Source organism: Phoxinus phoxinus (genome assembly GCF_949152265.1).
Source record: "Phoxinus phoxinus genome assembly, chromosome: 5".
Lineage (NCBI taxonomy): Eukaryota > Metazoa > Chordata > Actinopteri > Cypriniformes > Leuciscidae > Phoxinus > Phoxinus phoxinus.
Genome location: NC_136880.1, coordinates 3,625,001 through 3,644,832, shown reverse-complemented (window position 1 = coordinate 3,644,832; position 19,832 = coordinate 3,625,001). Strand labels below are relative to the sequence as shown.

At 38.0% G+C, this 19,832-nt stretch overlaps 1 protein-coding gene across 1 annotated transcript in view; it reads right to left on the bottom strand.

Moving 5' to 3' along the window:
- Positions 1-15,076: 15,076 nt before the first annotated feature.
- LOC306998037 (NACHT, LRR and PYD domains-containing protein 12-like) overlaps positions 15,077-19,832 on the bottom strand; it is a 90,978-nt gene continuing 86,222 nt past the window's right edge. Inside the window, exons 15-19 of the mRNA XM_079611769.1 lie at positions 18,446-18,619; positions 17,930-18,047; positions 17,246-17,300; positions 16,570-16,731; positions 15,077-15,755 (exon numbers count right to left, since the gene is read on the bottom strand). Of these exons, the coding sequence (XP_079467895.1) occupies positions 18,605-18,619 (15 nt within the window). The 3' untranslated portion in view covers positions 15,077-15,755; positions 16,570-16,731; positions 17,246-17,300; positions 17,930-18,047; positions 18,446-18,604. The remainder of the gene's footprint in view (positions 15,756-16,569; positions 16,732-17,245; positions 17,301-17,929; positions 18,048-18,445; positions 18,620-19,832) is intronic.

Here is a 19,832-nt window from a genome sequence, read left to right as displayed (position 1 = left end):
TACAATTAATGGCAAAAAGAATGTTTAGAAATGTAAACAGATATTACCTACTGAAACACTATAGCATTACATATATATACAGGTGCTGGTCATATAATTATAATATCATGAAAAAGTTTATTTAATTCAGTAATTCCATTCAAAAAGTGAAACTTGTATATTATATTCATTCATTAGACACAGACATACCTATTTCAAATGTTTATTTCTTTTAATTTTGATGATTATAACGGACAACTAATGAAAATCCCAAATTCAGTATCTCAGAAAAAAAGTATGATGATGTACAGCACTCAATACATAGTTGGGGCTCCTTTTGCCTGAATGACTGCAGCAATGCGGCGTGGTGGAGTGGATCAGTCTGTGGCACTGCTCAGGTGTTATGAAAGCCCAGGTTGCTCTGATAGTGGCCTTCAGCTCTTCTGCATTGTTGGGTCTGGCGTATCACATCTTCCTCTCCACAATACCCCATAGATTTTCTATAGGGTTAAGGTCAGGCGAGTTTGCTGGCCAATTAAGAACAGGGATACCATGGTCCTTAAACCAGGTACTGGTAGCTTTGGCACTGTGTGCAGGTGCCAAGTCCTGTTGGAAAATGAAATGAAATTCAATTCAATTCAAATTTATTTGTATAGCGCTTTTCACAATACATATTGTTTCAAAGCAGCTTTACAGAAAATGCATTTCAGAAATGTACATAGAAAAATACAGTTAGTTAATCATGTATTAATTTAGGGCATAACATATCGCCGGCGTTGGGTCGTCTCTTCACAGACGTCGGGGCATCTGAAGTCTCCATGAGAGGCTGGATACATAACTGGAGCTGGTGAACTCTATTCTACTGAACTCTACTGGCGTCCCGAGATAACAACAAAAAAGGCAGATGGGAAATAATTAGCGTAGCTGCTGTTCATAATATGAATACATTTGATCTGATTTAATTTTAGTATAAAAGGTATGAGATGCATTATGTGAATGCTTGGCTAAAGAGATGCGTCTTTAATCTGAATTTAATAGAAGAAAATGACATGTCATCCAATATTTTATATCTTTAACGCACTCTGTCATTTTAGATAATTTAGTGTTATCATCTGGTCGTGATGAATATATAATTGAGTGTCATCAGCATAACAGTGGAAACTTATTTCATATTTTCTTATAATATTACCAAGTGGCAGCATATAAATTGAGAATAGCAGAGGGCCTAATACAGATCCTTGCGGCACTCCATAATTTACTGATGTTATCTTTGATTTTTCCCCATTTAAATGGACAAAATGGTAACGGTCTGATAGGTACGATCTAAACCAGCTTAGTGCCAGTCCCTGAACACCAGTGTAATTTTGAAGTCGATCTAAGAGTATTTTATGATCTATAGTGTCGAACGCAGCACTAAGATCGAGTAAAACTAGTATTGAGATACAGCCTTGGTCAGAAGCTAAAAGTAAAAATCTGCATCTCCATAAAGTTGGTCAACAGCAGGAAGCATGAAGTTCTCTAAAACTTCCTGTTAGACAGCTGCGTTGACCTTGGACCTCAGAAAACACAGTGGACCAACTCCAGCAGATGACATGGCACCCCAAACCATCACTGACTGTGGAAACTTTACACTGGGCTTCAAGCAACGTGGATTCTGTGCCTCTCCTCTCTTCCTTCTGTGTGTGGTGGTTCCTGAAGTACTGACTCCAGCTGCAGTCCACTCTTTGTGAATCTCCCCCACATTTTTGAATGGGTTTTGTTTCACTATCCTCTCCAGGGTGCGGTTATCCCTATTGCTTGTACACTCTTTTCTACCACATCTTTTCCTTCCCTTCGCTTCTCTATTAATGTGCATGGACACAGAGCTCTGTGAACAGCCAGCCACTTTAGCAATGACCTTTTGTGTCTTACCCTCCTTGTGCAAGGTGTCAATGGTGGTCTTTTGGACAACTGTCAAGTCAGCAGTCTTCCCCATGATTGTGTAGCCTACAGAACTAGACTATGGCCCTGTCCCAAATGGCACACTTCATATGCACTTTCGGTCTTGTGGACTTACAATGGCTGCCGTGTGCGCGTGTCCGTTAAGTCCGTGAGACCGTAGGGTGTCCCATTTGTCATTTTACCTCTCAGAAGGCTGCTCGCGAGCTGCGGTCGATTTGCGCCCTTGATGCGCACTTTTGCCAAGCCCGCACTAATGGGCACTCCGCAGCAGACTTCTTCCCGACAGTAAAAGCGGCGTTACGTCACGAAAGTGTGGACTCAGAGGAAGACCGCGAGTGCTTAGGGTGTCATTTGGGACAGGGCCTGAGAGACCCTTTAAAGGCCTTTGCAGGTGTTTTGAGTAAATTAGCTGATTAGAGTGTGGCACCAGGTGTCTTCAATATTGAACCTTTTCAAAATATTCAAATTTTCTGAGATACTGAATTTGGGGTTTTCATTAGTTGTCAGTTATAACCATAGACTGTAAAAAAATATGGACGTAGTGTCCGTGACGTCACCCGTAGGTTTCTGAAGAGCATTTTTGAAGCCTAAAGTGGGCGGAGCCGGCCGTCGCCATCTTGGCCTCGCGTCACCGTTCGTCACTTCCGGATAACAGAATATGGGCAAAGAGGCGGAGCTGAGGAGCCTGGCTATCTGAAACCACGCCCACCTAGCGCGACGTTATAAAGTTAGCTCCATGGTTAGCTCAGGCTTGGGAGCTAATGCTATATGCTACTCACAGTACCAAGTCTGCGACTGCACAGGGGCTCGCGCTAAAGTGACACTGACAGTTGATGATTAAAATCAGAATGCGAATTAAAAGGTCCTGTTTTTGCCCTTCGAAATATTACAATAGTTAAAAGACATAGCTACAAGTGAGACTGTGTATCGTGATTCTGTACAGCTATTCTGCTAGTTGAAAATGTATTATGCAGTAACTTTACAATATTACTCTGAGAGTGTGTGTGTGTGACCGTGATTATGTGCATGTCAGTCACTCTTTTATTACAGTCGCTCGTCAAGTTCGTAGAGAGCTTTATTATTCAGTCCATTTTAAATTCAGATTTTGGCCGCATCTCAATTCTCAAATGGTTCAAAACATAGATATATTACCTATGAAGTTCAAGTAACGTTAAATGCGCTAGAAATACGCGCTCATTCAAGGATGTGCATTTATTGCATGAACGGAGAAACACAGACACCTGCAGGATTTCATCTGACGGTACATAAGCATGATCTGTTCCAGAGCAACGGCACCGCAGAACGAGTGTAGCCTTAATATCTATAGACGTTTTTAAATCTGAAAACTCTAAAAAGCAACGAAATTGTCAGACATCCATCAGTGCATGTTCACAGAGGAAAACAACTGGAATACAGCGCTGGTTGTTCTCTCGAACGATACTCGACGACAACGGCGGAATCCAAAGGTGTGGGCGAGATAATGGGTATATTAAATTAACGTTATATAAAATAATCCCGAAAAAAAACACAAACACGGCAGAGATGGCAAGTTCAGCAGCTGGAATTTGCTGAGGTGAAGTGACGGCTAACCGGCTAGCATTTACATCAGCGGGAATCCACCTGTCACTCAAAAGTGGACACACCCTTAATTTTGCAGAACTTTAAATATTAATCAACTAAACGGGTGAGTTATAAAAAAATGCACCCCCCTCACAGTTGTTATGAAGGGCAAAATTAGCTGTATAGACCAAAGCCACAGAGAGAACCAGGCTGTAAACATGTTTTTTTCTGCTGTAAAGATGGGCATTTTAACATGGGGGAGATACAGATTTGACTCCCTTCTGCAGCCAGCCTCAAGCGGCCAGTCGACGAATTGCCGTTTAATTCACTTCCGTGTTGGTTTCAAGAGAGAGACAGGGAGGTTGCCGCTTGGTTATAACAGAGCCCGTCTATGGAGAGCCTGGCCACTCCCTATTAAGTCCTATTGTACCAAATTGTGGTTGTAGTTCCACCAGAGTTCCACTGGGGGCGATCGCCATGAGTTCAAAATGAATGGGAGTCTATGGGGCTAGACGGCTAAATTTGTCCCTTTCACCCGATTGCCGTTGAGAAATCTCAGATTTGATTGTAGGTTTGGCAAGTTCAACATGGGTTATAGGTCGAAAGTTGAATGAACGAGTACTTATGTCCTTTCGATTTCTTACAGGTTGAGTTGTTGTTGCCCATAACACGCTAGCATTCTGCTAATGAACGCTGATTGGTCAGTGAAGGACTGATTACGACCAGAGATACCGCTTGATGGCATCCGAAGCGGGATCAGAATGTTAAGGCGGACTTTTTCGCCCAAGTTTTTCTTTTCAACGCAGCAACTTTTTTTTGTTTGCTGGCACTTTTATCTGCCTATGGTTATGTATGTACTGTGAAATGTACACGGAAAATAAATTTAATTTGAGTACTTGTTGTGTTATTCTTATGTTATTAAAAACAGGATACATATGATATAGTATTGACACCTTAAAAAAACATACCCCGCTAAATATCAGAGCCCGTCTAAACTTCTCGCCTTATTAGAAATTCCCTGTAAATATCAAAAAATATTTAAAAAGGAGAAAAATGCCTCGCAGGTGTGCAATGATAAATTGTTCTAATAGTGGGCAAGGGTTGTCCTATTTCTCATTTCCCAAGGACGAAAAAAGGTAACCCAAGCCTTCCTGAATTTATATATATATATATATATATGTGTGTGTGTGTGTGTGTGTGTGTGTGTGTGTGTTTTCGGCGTCGTCTTTTAAAACAACAAAACAAAAACTCTTCTAGCACGTGTATTTACCTGTGTCAGCACAGCTCTGGCTCAGCTGTGTTGCTTCGAGAGAAAAGAAAGTGCAGAGCACGAAAGCACCAGAGACGTTAAATAATTAATTTTAAACGGCTCTGAAAGCACCAAAGTGACTGAAGGATTGCCGTAAAGCAGTATCTCCGGTCGTACGATGTGTATGACTTCATTGACATTTTAAAAGACTTTTTAAAATAAGTGACTCTAAAAAATCTAACACCCAGCAATGTGCAATTTTTTTGTATCTCCTTTCGAATACAACATTCAAATTACTAGGCAAAAAATGATATCCTGAGAAAAGTGGATTTTGAGGGGTATAGCTCCATAGACCTTCATTCATTCTGCATTCATCCTGTGAGCGCCCTCATGTGGAGCTAGAGTTGAACTGCAACCAGACAGAAGCCGGAAGTCTAGCGAGAGTGAAACTTCTCCCCTTATTAGACATTCTATAACTGTATAAAAGGCTCTGACATTTCTTGGTGCCTGCCGCTTTAAGACTCTTCTTCTGTGGTTACGGTAGAGGAAGTGTGTAGCTAGTGTGTTGGCTATAGTGGGTACGGAAACGTGTTCAAGTTCAACAGCATACTTTAGCCTACATACATGTGTTATGTAGCTTCTTTAGTCCTTCCTGAATGATCCAGCTTCCAATATTCATGTGTTGAGTTAATGACGAGAAGTAAGTGACTGTCTCTTTGTTTTGATTGTGTTTCTATATTGTAGAATTACCATGCATTAACATGTGCCCAGCGTGATAAGTGAGATTTATCGTGATAGAACAATGTTTATGCTGTAAAACACTGTAGGAAATAATAAGTTAACTGGTGTGAGCCTTCTGATGTCTAAGTTACAGTAACGTTTATAATATTGAGTTAAGAAGAGTTAATATCGTGCTCCGGAGACCATGTGCGGACGCTGTTGTGTAGTAGCCTTGTCTGGCCAGAGGATGTCGCCATTGCTCCTTCTGTAAACCCCTTTTAATACAGTCTCATGTAAACTGAAGCTCCTTATATTTTATATACTTTCATAAAAATGAAAGTTGCTGAAATGAGACCACAAAACGCATACTAAATATGTGTTCCGAAGACTTTTGACTAATGGATGTTGTCGCTTCGAGTTCTGGCTTCAAAATGATGTGAAAAACATCCTGCCTAATCATTCACATAAAACAATACATTGATTTACATTTTGTAAAACACTTTTTGTTTGGGAAGGCAATATGCGCAGGGGCGTGATCCATGGACGATCCAACACCATCATGTATAGTAAGTGGTTCACACCTGAGAAGACAATGCCCCGCTTAATGACCCCGCATAATGAGCTTGCATAATGAGCCATTCAGGTGTGTCACACAAGAAGGAATGTGAGGACAATATATATATATATATATATATATATATATATATATATATATATATATCCAAATATAAATTAAAGTCAAAAGCACATTTTTAGTACATAGTCATACCTGGAAACCAATCCTGTTCAAATAGGCTATATTCAATTCAATTCAATTCAAGTTTATTTGTATAGCGCTTTTCACAATACACATTGTTTCAAAGCAGCTTTACAGAAAATGCATTTCAAAAATATACATACAAAAATACAGTTAGTTAATCATGAAATTTAGGGCATAACATATCGCCGGCGTTGGGTCGTCTCTTCACAGGCGTCGAGTCGTCTCATCACAGGCGTTGGGGCATCTGAAGTCTCCATGAGAGGCTGGATACTAACTGGAGCTGACAAACTCTATTTGAGTTATCTCGGGACAGGCATCCCGAGATAACAACAAAAAAGGCAGATGGGAAATAATTAGCGTAGCTGCTGTTCATAATATGAATGCATTTGATCTGATTTAACTGTAGTATAAAAGGTATGAGATGCATCATGTGAATGCTTGGCTAAAGAGATGCGTCTTTAATCTAGTTTTAAACTGGGAGAGCGAGTCTGAGCCTCGGACAGTATCAGGAAGGCTATTCCAGAGTTTAGGAGCTAGATGTGAAAACGCCCTCCCTCCTTTAGTGGACTTAGATATCCTAGGTACGACCAGAAGCCTCGAATTTAGCGATCTTAAAGAGCGCGATGGAATATATGGCGATAGAAGATCTCTTAAATACACAGGAGCTAAACCATTTTGGGCTTTATAGGTCAGTAACAATACTTTGTAATTGATACGGAACTTAATAGGTAACCAGTGTAGAGATGATAAAATTGGTGTTATATGATCATATTTTCTTGACCTAGTAAGAACTCTAGCGGCTGCATTTTGGACTAACTGTAGCTTGTTTACGGAGGATGCAGGACAACCAGCTAATAGAGCATTACAGTAATCTAGTCTCGAGGTCATGAATGCATGAACTAACTTTTCTGCATCAGAAACTGATAGCATATTACGTAGCTTAGCAATGTTTCTAAGGTGGAAAAAGGCTGTTCTTGTGACATTTGAAATATGATTTTCAAAAGACAAGTTGCGGTCTAGTATAACACCCAGGTCTTTTACTGTAGAGGATAAAGTAACAGGACGTCCATCTAGATTAAGGTTGTATTGTAAGAGGTTTTGTGGGCAGTTTTTTGGACCAATCAGTAATACCTCCGTTTTATCTGAATTTAATAGAAGAAAATTACACGTCATCCAATATTTTATATCTTTAACACACTCTGTCATTTTAGATAATTTAGTGTTATCATCTGGTCTAGATGAAATATATAATTGAGTGTCATCAGCATAACAGTGGAAACTTATTCCATGTTTTCTTATAATATTACCAAGTGGCAGCATATAAATTGAGAATAGCAGGGGGCCTAATACAGATCCCTGCGGCACTCCATAATTTACTGACGTTATCTTTGATTTTTCCCTATTTAAATGGACAAAATGGTAACGGTCTGATAGGTACGATCTAAACCAGCTTAATGCCTGTCCCTGAACACCAGTGTAATTTTGAAGTCGATCTAAGAGTATTTTATGATCTATAGTGTCAAACGCAGCACTAAGATCGAGTAAAACTAGTATTGAGATACAGCCTTGGTCAGAAGCTAAAAGTAAATCATTTGTAATTTATGAGCCATTCTAAGTTCAAAGTTAGATTTGGAAACTTTTTTTTTTTTTCACAATTTTTTTTATACATGCAAATTGTATAATATCCAAGGTAAACATTTCTAGTAACTGTATTTTCAGAAAGTTTTGGAATACATCCTTTGCCCAAATGTGTCACTAATAAAAAACAATAACTAATTTAATGAGAAGGCTTATATTGACCTATAAAGATTATTTTACATCTACCTTGTAAATATATTTTTGCTATTTTATTAAAAAGTGTTCACATGTAAATCAACAACAATTACAATTTTAACAATATTTCAAGTGTACTCTTTCTTTTTTTAAAGTATCACACATATTTCAAAGTTAAGGATTCATTAGTTTGATTTAGCCTAACGTTACATTGGAACAAACACTAACATCTATAGTTTATGAGTTTATTTTTGACAAAACATACTATATATTTAACATATGAGCAGAAACTGGCTAACAAAAGCTTATTTGATGTCTATTTTACAGTAAAAACTTTATTGTAGGGTGCTGCCCCTTTAAGGACGTTGTTCTGTGTGCACATGTGATCGCCTAGGTAGAAAAAAAAAGGAACTGAACTGAACCGAACTGTGAGAAAGCCATGTTGATGCTCATGCCGATTTTCTAATATTCTATAACAATTCAGATAAAACCTTAATAGTCTAAACTATATATTCCCAGCGTGGTGAGTAACATTTTGTTGTTATAAGTGTATTGATAAACCTATGAAGATCGCTATTTGCGATTAGCGCCTAAACGCCTAATGCTATATTAGTTTGTTTATTATATTTGGTTTGATATTTATAGTTAACATTTCCTATTGAAATATTCATGCAATATATGTTGCATTTATTTGTTAAACAGAGTTTTATACATGTTGTAATAGCCTACAGAGACTGTTTTATAGAAATCTGTATTGACAGTTGTATCACACATATGTGATAGTTTCATGCTAATATATCACACGTGATATTTGCTGTACCGGATATCTTTGATTTATAAGTATATACTTTAGTTTAATGTTTATCATCTAAGCAGATGTTATGTTTGTAGAAATTTATTTGGAGAAGTGAAAATTACTAATTGTGAATTGTTTGTGTTTACAGTTTGACCGCGCACATACACAATACTTCTAACTACAACTAAATTGCAACAAAAAAAACGTAATGTGTATATTGTGAGTTCTGCACAAGAGGAATAAAGAAAACCAAAAACAAGATTCAAATTAATGTTATCATTTTATGGGTAACATTTATAGTCTATCCACAACTAGTAACGTTAGCAACAGCGTGCATATATGCGGTTCATTCATCACACACACAAACGCGATTCATATTTAAACAGTCTTTTTGCGGTTTACAGACACTATTCCATATCGCGATTACAACAATGCATATAAGAATAAAAAACGTACTACTAATTCTCAACTGAATCCATTGCTCCTCAAAGTGATACCAGCACTTCTGAGGTAAGTTTCCCAGGATTATTCCTCACAGCCTCGCAAGATGCCTGACAGTAGGCTACATTCATCTGATTAAACTTGGTGTGTTTTATCGAGCTGATGTGGCCGGTTTGCATGTGTTGCCTCAGATAATTTGCGTTTGAATAGCGCACGCTCTCCGTGGGCGTGGTCACATTAAAAGATAAGGGAGTATGGGGAGGCTGCAGACCTGGAGCCGGTAGATATAGGACCCAAACAGTTTTACGCCCCTGTTGTGCCTGATGCGTCCAGTAGGGGGAGGTTGTACGGCGACACGAATTGAGGTATGTTTTAATCTTTTTTAAAATTAATTAATTAATTTATTTTGTATTGCAAATGAAAGGATACAGACATTAACAGTGAGAAGAGGGAAAAAAACAAAAAAAACAAGGGGGTATACGGACATCAAAAGAGATTGAATTAGGCTACACAAATCAATACAATATTACATTGTCAATAAAAAATTAAAGGTTCTTTACAACAGACTAGAGGATATTATTTGTTTTAGAAACCTTTGAGTTTAAAGGTTTTGCCATTGAATGGTTCTGTCTTTATGCAGATGAAACTTGCCCAGAATTTACCAAAAAGTTCAGGACGATCTGGCTTAAATTTATCTTACCACGTATGTAGAACACTGTTTTGTAGCTGTATGACGACCAATAGAGAATAGTACAGCAGATATTAAATCGAGGATCCATTTGATTACACGGTACTGTAGGTCTAATGGTCTAAATATGGTTAATATCTAAATGTAACTTTATATAAATTCACAACAACATATTTCACTTAGTCTCCATATAAAAACATAGAGTAGGCCTATAACTGCAGTAGGCCTATAACTGCAGTAGGTCATATCATTACTTGTCATAACACGTAGTTGATCCAACTATGTGTATTTTTAATTTTTCAATTCACAAAAACAAAAGTCTTCTGTAGGCTGAATGAAGAGAGTGAACACCGACTGAATATCTGCATCTATTTTTCTATTTTAATCCGTGCAGATCTACACTGTAGCGTTTATATTTAAATGAACAAAAACCACAACATTTTCAAGTCTATGGACGGGTTATTAATGTGTTAGCGTCGATTTAATGATGTTATTTCGCAGTATATCCCCCTACTGGACGCATCAGGAAAAACAGGGGCGTAAAACTGTTTGGGTCCTATATCTACCGGCTCCAGGTCTGCAGCCTCCCCATATAGAGATAAGGAGGTATAATGAGCTGAAATGAGAACTCGCTCTTTTTATATAGATTACATAAACAGAGAATATTTGTTTTAGCTTTGAATTAGATAATTTAAAACTACACACTTAAATGATTATAAAGATATATTGCTCATGTCTGAGTGAATAGTATTCGCTGAGTTTTGTTTAAGTTTAGAGACGTGCATTAGAAAAAAAGTTCACGGAGACGGAGAGGCAGAAAGCACACCCTGTATATTTTCTTTATTTTACAAAAGCACAATGTTTTATTTCGATTGTAAGTGGACACATAAAAAAGTAGACATTTAACAGCTTATTTTTTCATATTTCTTAAGTCTGTTTGACCAAAAATGACAGAGTATTTTATGTCTATTTTGCTGCTATGTAAAAAAAACCGAGCAAAACGCGCCGGCGCGTTTTTGGTCCCCAGATGGTTAAGTACTGTAACTGTTTAAATGACAGTACCTAATGGTGATTTATTTGTTTGTTATCAGACTATAATGACAATACTGGATATTGGAATGTTCTGATGAGAACTGCTGGGGCTCAATACAGTTAACAGAAGAAATTACATCTCCTCGTCTTTATTCCTGTGTCCTGACCGATACACCTGTTTACTGGCTGAAAACCTTGATGAACTAGCCCAACTTAAATACCTCACTAACAACAACACATAAGTACTTCATACACAAAAAGGCATATTTATAGGAAAATGTGCATATTCCATAACACTACACGTGTGAATCATGTTTGTTTTTTTTGCGTGAATTATAATTGATACTATTCTGGCTCCATAGTTCAAGACTTTGGATTGGACAGATTGTCTGTAAAGGACTGAATGCATGCTGAGGGGTTTCCAAATGTCAAAAGCAGTGGTGTAGTCTACGTGATACTAGTATACCCACTAGGAAATGCCAAGTATTTCCGTATACCCACTAAAAAAAAGCGTGAGGATACGTAACAACTTCGTTTTGTGACAGATCTTCCACACTTTCATTCATAAATTCACCGCGTCTGTGTTTGCAATGGACACAGATCAAATCGCGGAATCCACTCACAACTGTAGAACGTCACGGAATTTGGTCATTTTTTGAATGAATAAATCAAAAGTAGGGCTGTACAATGAATCAAATCTCGACTAGTGTCTGTGAATATTAAAAACTCAAAGAGACTGCAGTTGTTCAACGCGTCTCTGGGAATGAGCGCTCAATGTGTGCTCTACTACACACACACACTGAAGCGCGCGTGACTTCACGCTCGTGGTGTTTTCAGCGCTTCACTGTAGCTATGAGGACATGATGTAGGCTACACATGTGAACATCACAGAGCTGAGAGTCACTTCATGAGAATTTCACCATTTAATTTGATAAAACTATCGTCATTCATTCGTATCATACACACACAGATTCGTATCATACACACACAGACGTCCTTTTCTGATTCGTAAAGGACGTCTCCGGTGTTGGATGCCTTGCCATTGCGCCTCCTGCAGTTAAAGCTTGGAAATGATTTGGTTTAGATTAACTTTTATTTTTGTTTTATACATTAGTACCTTTTGTGTTAACTAGTTAACCTGTATTTAATAAAAAATATATAGGCCTATAATTGAAATCAAGAAGCTCGTCTGCCACAAGTCTCTGTTTTACAAAAGATTGAGCTGAACTGACCATGGAGAAGTCTTCTGTGATCTAAATATTGTAAGTATTGAAATTCAAATGCTTATCATTTAGGACAGATTTGATTTTACCTAACCTGAGAATTTTTGGCTGTCAGATTGCATATGAGATTTTACAATGTTGATTCCCATTGTAGCTTAAATACCTTTTTACAAACGCTGCAAAATCCTTCTTTATTTTGACAGGCAAGTCAAAATAAAGCAATCACCAAACTGGTTCCGCGTGTATATCACACTAACGTACATATTTTGCGATAGCAAATTGTAGCAAATAGGAACTTTGAATATGAGAGTTTTGTTGTTTCAGGATTAATAAGATGCGCGTTCGCTGTTTCTGATTTTCAAATTCATTGCGAATCACATCATAGCATGGCATAGACACACGTGTTTAATTCAGTTCAACACAGGACACATGGCCTAGAGGATATCTACAGCCTTTACCTAAGTGTTTCAAGTACACTTACAGTAAAGCAATCCTGTGTTTAAAGAATAAACTTAAATTTAGCCTATGCACATTGTTGTACAAACGACTAAATTGTGTTCTATGAGCATAATGTGTTCATACAATTTCCAATTTGAAAATTAACAGAATTATTGCATGCTTTTTAATCTCATATGTGTTAAAGTTCAAGCTTTCAAATGTAGTTTGTCAAGATTAGTTTAGGTTTAGTATAGGATATTAATGTTTTCAATGTGACTTTGGGCCTACCGGTGAGCCGGCGACACAAAGAGTTAAGCGTTTGGAAGGTAGCATTTAGCTTAGCCTTAATGCAGCATTACTTAAGCATTTAGCATTATCCTTGATTGCAGCATGGCTTTAGCATTTAGCTTAGCCTGAAACTGATTTTTAGCCTGTAAATCATGTCATCCTATTTTTTCCAAACTTCTTTGCTTTTCATAAACAATTCATCGACCTGCCTTTTTTATTATAAAATCACGCGTTTTCCGATCGTTCACAAACTTAGATTTTTATTTCTGTTGTTTGCTCATTCTCTTTGTGTTGCTGGTTTGTTTACAAGTCAATGCAACAATGGCAAAAAACATGCGGCTGATTTTAAAACTTTTAGGCTTTATTTTTTCGGTTCTTCGTCGAGTTATTCATTATTTGGAAGATGTTATTCCAATTTTAGGTTTCGTTTCTTGTTGCTTAGGCAAACAAGGAGATCTTTAAAATCTATTCAAGTGTTTTCATTCTTCATCTGCGCTGCCGCTGCTAATCTAATCACGTCCTCATACGTGTTTCTAGACAAAGAGCTTTCCGACCCATAATAATGCAAACATTTTCTTAAACACTTCTAAAAAGGGCAGAAAAAGTTGACTTACCACAGCGGCGGAAGAAAGAGAAGATGTTCAAACCTCTGTGTTGATTTTAGATTCCCAAAACTTTTCTGGAAAAGACTTTGCTCGCGAAATCCATTTGTTGCGAGATCACGTCTCGGGGTCACCAATTTGTAGGCCGCGCTATATTGGTCCAATGAGGGTTTCCAATAACACGGGAAGGTTTCTTGCGCGTTCCGTCTTTCCAGCATCTCAAAGTAATTTGGGTTAAATGCAATACATTTCTCATATGTATTTACTCGTTATTTCATCTGACTCCATAAATGAAAGGTTTTGATAATATCTATGCATCACTAAAAGTGAGCGAATGTTTGATTATTACTTTTAGACTATTAAATGAACAAGGTCAAAATCAGTTTGAATAATCAGATGTAACAATTTATTAAATCAGGTATCAGGTCAATTGTATAATCAATTCAAAGATAATCAATATAAAACATGAATAAAAAGAAGAGATGCGAACCCAACCTGATGCAAATACATGAGGCTGGAAGTCTCGGTCACTCCCAGCCATCACGGGCCAGTCTAGATACAGAAAAGCCCCGATTCCTCTGCCGCATTCCATTAAATAGCCAAAACCTCTTTCATATGTTAACAATGGGAATTTACATTCAGAGTTGACACCTTTTGGGGGTAGGAGACCATTTGCCCAGAGACAACCTCCCTTTGTGTGTCAGTTTCTCTAAACTTCTCAAAACCTGATTTCTTTTTGTTTAAACTAGTTGGAAATGAGACATTTGTACCACTCACTCTGAGACATTTTAAATGATACTAAACATAATAATCATTCACATTAAACCACATATATATTCTTGTGTGAGTCTTTGGTGTGAGAGGGAGTGAAACTGTATGGGGTAGGTCAGATGGTAATTTCCAGCAAGGTCCTTTGTCCAGACCAGTCTATCTCTCTAACCAGTTTCTCCAGCCTTACAAAATAAAAATAATTCATTAATTAAAACATAACACAAGTCCAGGCCTGTTCCTCTCTCCATCTCCACTGCCGTCGCTCCTCCTTTATGCTTCCGCTCCTCCGTGAGAGATTCGAGACCGGTGCGCCTCACAGGTGTCGCTCATTATCAATCACGCCACCGGCCTCGCCGTCCTTCCACGACCCTCGACCTCGTCCTGCTCACCACAGCAATGTAACCAGGACATATTTGCCATGTCATGTGTGGGACACTTTAGGTTCACATTCAGATTCACAGTGATTACTGTCCCTCATCTTTGCCAAAACTGACCCAGATATGTGTTAAGATAACTGGGCCACATTTGCTGCAACATATGTGGGCCATATTCAGTTTACACCCAGATTAGTCATTGTCGATTGTGCCACATTTCTGCCATAGGCGGCCAACATTTGGTTTGTGATATTAGGGCCATATTCATGATTTATCATATGGGCCTTTAGGCTTATATTCAGATTACACATTGCCATGAGCGCCGCATCTTTGCCTAAAAAGACCCACGAGTGATTTAAAATATTTGGGCCATATTTGCCATTTTACACGTGGGTCACTTCCGGCTCACGCACATTTTGTGCGGGCCATAAGAAGGCCTGCAGTGCCGCATCATTGCCTGCCGTGGCCCACATCCGTCTGCTGTCTGAGGAGCGAGTGAAAGACACACAAATGCTGTTAACTGGTAAACATGTTTAGTCGGTCTGTAGAGGAGAAGAGACTCCACAGAACAAAGACAATACACTGTAGATCTGTGCATCAGACACACACATAACTAACTTCATATACAATAAAACAATAACAATAAACATATTCTGTGTTAGAGAGATAATGTAAATGTTTAAAAGTTACATGTAAACTTTATATCTTTGAAACATTTATGTGCAATACTTGACAATCACGTTTATGATTAGAAATATTTTAATAATTATGGATGAGTTCAACCCAAACATGATTATATTTGCAGGCCTGATAGTGGAGATTTCTGCGGACACTCATCTGAGCTTCTTCCTCTGTTCACCTTTAATTACAACTAAACCATCATTTGGCTGAATAATAAACCAACATTAATCATTCAATATCACATGTTTCTAATACGCATGCTAACACACATGCTGCTTTATTGAACTGTGAAGTCTGAGTCTCTTCTTCCTGTATGAAACACATTAATCACACAGTTATTTCTCCTCATAGACAGCAGTGACTCTTCTGTGGATCTCCTGATGGTTTCTGCTCCTCATGATGATATAACACATCTATCAGTCAGTGATCTTCATCTACTCTGTAAAGTGGAACAGAAGAGAAAATTATTATATTTAAATTACTTTTTTTTTTTTTATAAGTTAAATTGAATTCCTGTAATCAGATTAATTACTGACTTTACATGATCTGCATATATATTTGTGTTTTTAAACATAATAGATGTAAAACCTGAATAATGTTCACGTGTGTGTGTGTGTGTGTGTGTGTGTGTGTGTGTGTGTGTGTGTGTGTGTGTGTGTGTGTGTGTGTGTGTGTGTGTGTGCGACTCCCATTGAGTCTCTGTAAAGGAGAAACTAATGAGTGTACGGCGTATGGAATAAACCACAGGGAGCAAATACTAATGTTACTTTGAGTTAAACACACACCTTTAGTTAAAGCCGCTTGTCCTCTAGTTTAAACATGTCTGTCGGCTCTTAGTAAATCACTGAGAGTAAAGTAAGTGTAGAGGAGTGTGACGTGTGGGTCGTCCCAGTAAAAACACACTGGAGACAGAGACATTTCTCCTGTGAGCTGAAGCTGGACCTGCACTGAGTTTAGCAGGAGTGCAGCGCTTTCCTACAATCTGACCAAGTCTGTTTTCACACTGAAATGATTCACTTCTACTGACACAGTTCATAAAGCAGGTGTTGATGTGTAAAGCTGTGACCGTGAGCTTCTGTTCTCTTTCCTCCTGTGTGTTCGACAGTTCAATAACTTCACATTGTGTTCTCACACAAACCCTTTGTTGCAATAAAGCTGAATGATAATTTCCTTTCACGAATGTTTGAAAGGTGTGTTCACATATCAGAGGAAAATGAAGATGTCTTTAATATCTCAGAGTGATGTTTCCTCACCTCAGGACACAGTTTGAGTCTCGTAGCTCGTCTCTGAGCCGCTGCTTTGAGTCTCCTATATTATTGCCTCTCAGCTCAAGCTCTTTTAAAAACTGCAGTGCTTTTGAGTCAGTCAAAGACTGAGTTAGAGAAGAAACATCTGTAATGCCACAGCCATATAGACTAGAAAGACACAAACAGAGGAAGAGAGATTATCTTACAAACAAATCATGAATGTGAAGAATTTTACACAGATATAATGTGAACTCAGACTCACTGCGAGATATTGAGAATAAAGTGTTTTAGTTTAAAAATAACAATAGTTCACATCTATGATGATCATCTTATTGAAGAGCTACAGCAGCATTTAGTGTCCAATAGTCTGTTCTGAAACCCAGTCACACTAGTTCTGTGCGCTGGAAGACACGGTTTCTTCTCTTTCATTTTAACTATTTATTTGACGTCTCTCTTCTTTATTCTCTGTTGAAAAGGCAGATTTCTGCATGTACACAATCAGTACATTGTATCAAATGCTGGAAATTAAACCATTACTATCTAGATAAAAACACATAAAATGTGAGCAATAGGGAAACCCCAGAAAGTGCACTGCTGTAAACAATGAAACATAAGCCCTGCTGTCTTCAGATAAATAAACTTCAGTCACACTGTAATTGCTGTACAGTATTATGACACTAACTGTAGTTTCTCCAGCTTGAGTTGTGGGTTCATCAGTAGATCACTGAGGTTTTTCACTCCAGAGTCTCCTAGTGTATTAAGTCTGAAATCTCCACTTCAGTCGCACCGATATACACCAAACCTTCCAGTCTTGTGCCTAGTTATATTATGAAGACATTTACAGAGGGATTTGTAAATATATCATTCCTTGCCTGATTTATATAACATTTTATTCCAAAAAACGTGGCGAAAATTGATTTTTTTAAGGCTATTCACAGTATAATTCTGATTTACAGGATAACAAAAGTAGATATCCATAAATCCCTCTGTAATTTTCCCCCATCTAATATGTGAACACAATAAAAAAAGAATTTTGAACCTGGCTTTATCCAATACTCGGATATTTTTTTTTAAATATATGCAAATTAGCACATATTTAATTAGACAATGCCTAATTTGCATATTTAAACATTAAATTACAGAAAACTTGTAATAAATATTTTTCTCATCTTAATGTAGGCAATCAACTGGGAAAGTTTCATGGTGATATCTGCTAGTTACACATTTTACCCTATTCACCTGTAGTGTCTCGCCTTAAACTGTTGAAGTGATTTTAAGCATTTTGATTCTTGTATGTGAACGTGACTGACCTCAATCTCTCCAGTTTACAGTGTGAATCCTTCAGTACGGCACACAAGTGCTTCACTCCAGAGTCTCCTAGTTTATTCCTGCTCAGGTCCAGATCTCTCAGGTGTGACGGGTTTGATCTCAGAGCTGAAGTCAGGATGAGACTCTGTTTCTCTGTAATACTGCATCTATAAAGACTGAAGACAGAGAAATAACAATAGTTCACATCTATGATGATCATCTTATTGAAGAGCTACAGCAGCATTTAGTGTCCAATAGTCTGTTCTGAAACCCAGTCACACTAGTTCTGTGCGCTGGAAGACACGGTTTCTTCCCTTTCATTTTAACTATTTATTTGACGTCTCTCTTCTTTATTCTCTGTTGAGAAGGCAGATTTCTGCATGTACACAATCAGTACATTGTATCAAATGCTGGAAGTTAAACAATTACTATGTAGATAAAAACACATAAAATGTGAGCAATAGGGAAACCCCAGAAAGTGCACTGCTATAAACAATGAAACATAAGCCCTGCTGTCTTCAGATAAATAATCTTCAGTCACACTGTAATTGCTGTACAGTATAATGACACTAACTCTAGTTCCTCCAGCTTGAGTTGTGGGTTCATCAGTAGATCACTGAGGTTTTTCACTCCAGAGTCTCCTAGTTTATTCCCGATCAGCTCCAGATCTCTCAGGTGTGACGGGTTTGAGTTCAGAGCTGAAGTCACATCAGAACAACCTTCATCTGTCATATCACAGTATCTTAACCTACATTAGCAGAGAGAGAAGAAAATAAGACAGGAGAAAAGAAAACTGTTTATTCTGTAACGTCACATCATCTTCATCAGCAAATAAAGCAGACAGAGGAAGAGAGATCTTCATCTTTATTTCACCAGATCACAAAATACTACGGTGAAAATGTGTGCAGAAATATAATGTGAACTCAGACTCACTGAGATATTGAGAATAAAGTGTGTTAGTTTAAGGAGAGACACGGCAGGCAAAAACATCAGGTTTATTCACTGGTCAATTTTGAGATTTTGGGATATTTGTCTTCAATAACATGTCTTCTTTCAGACTTGTGGTGGAAAAAAGTCAGAAATACACATTTATGTCTTTATTTTACTGCACTTTGTCTGTTTGCGTGTGTAGATTTCTCATTAATTCAACAAAAGTTGGTGTTATAAATCATCCGCTGCTCCGCGATCTCTGTCTGCTCCCTGTCATCACACACACCGTTAGAAAGCTCTCTCTCTCCTGTACAACGCTGTCGGATCCAAATATGGTCATTTCCTGTTTATCAGCAACCAATCGTGAAAGTACAAGGGGGATTTAACTCTAAATGCGCAATCTCATTGGCTGATGCAATCTTTAAAGGGGCGGTATAATGCCCTTTTCACAAGATGTAAAATAAGTCTCTGATGTCCCCAGAGTGTGTGTGTGTGTGTGTGTGTATGTGCAGTTTTAGCTCAAATACCCCACAGATATGTTTATATAGCATGTTAAAGTTGTCACTTTTTGAGGTTGAGCAAAAATACGTAGTTTTGTGTCTGTTCCTTAAATGCAAATGAGCTGCACAGGGGGCGGAGCTTCAACAGCTTGTGTCCCTTTACCTCACACACACACACACACTGGAAATTTCAAAAACTTTTAGTTTGTGTTCAAACCGCAGTCAGACAATGATGGAGAGACTCAAGAAGAAGTGACAACATGTAGAAGCAACAGGACATTTCTGAATGGTTAGTTGATGAATTTATGCAGCTGATGTGGAGTTGACTATCTTCTAGTCATTGAAAAGCATATTCTGTCATGATAATCTCTTTGCTTTGAACTCTAAGCGTTGTAACTTTGTAGATGTTGTTTATGATCAAACAGCAACATTACACACTAACTAAAGCTAGAAAAGAAGTCTGTTCTGAAACCCAGTCACACTAGTTCTGTGCGCTGGAAGACACGGTTTCTTCCCTTTCATTTTAACTAT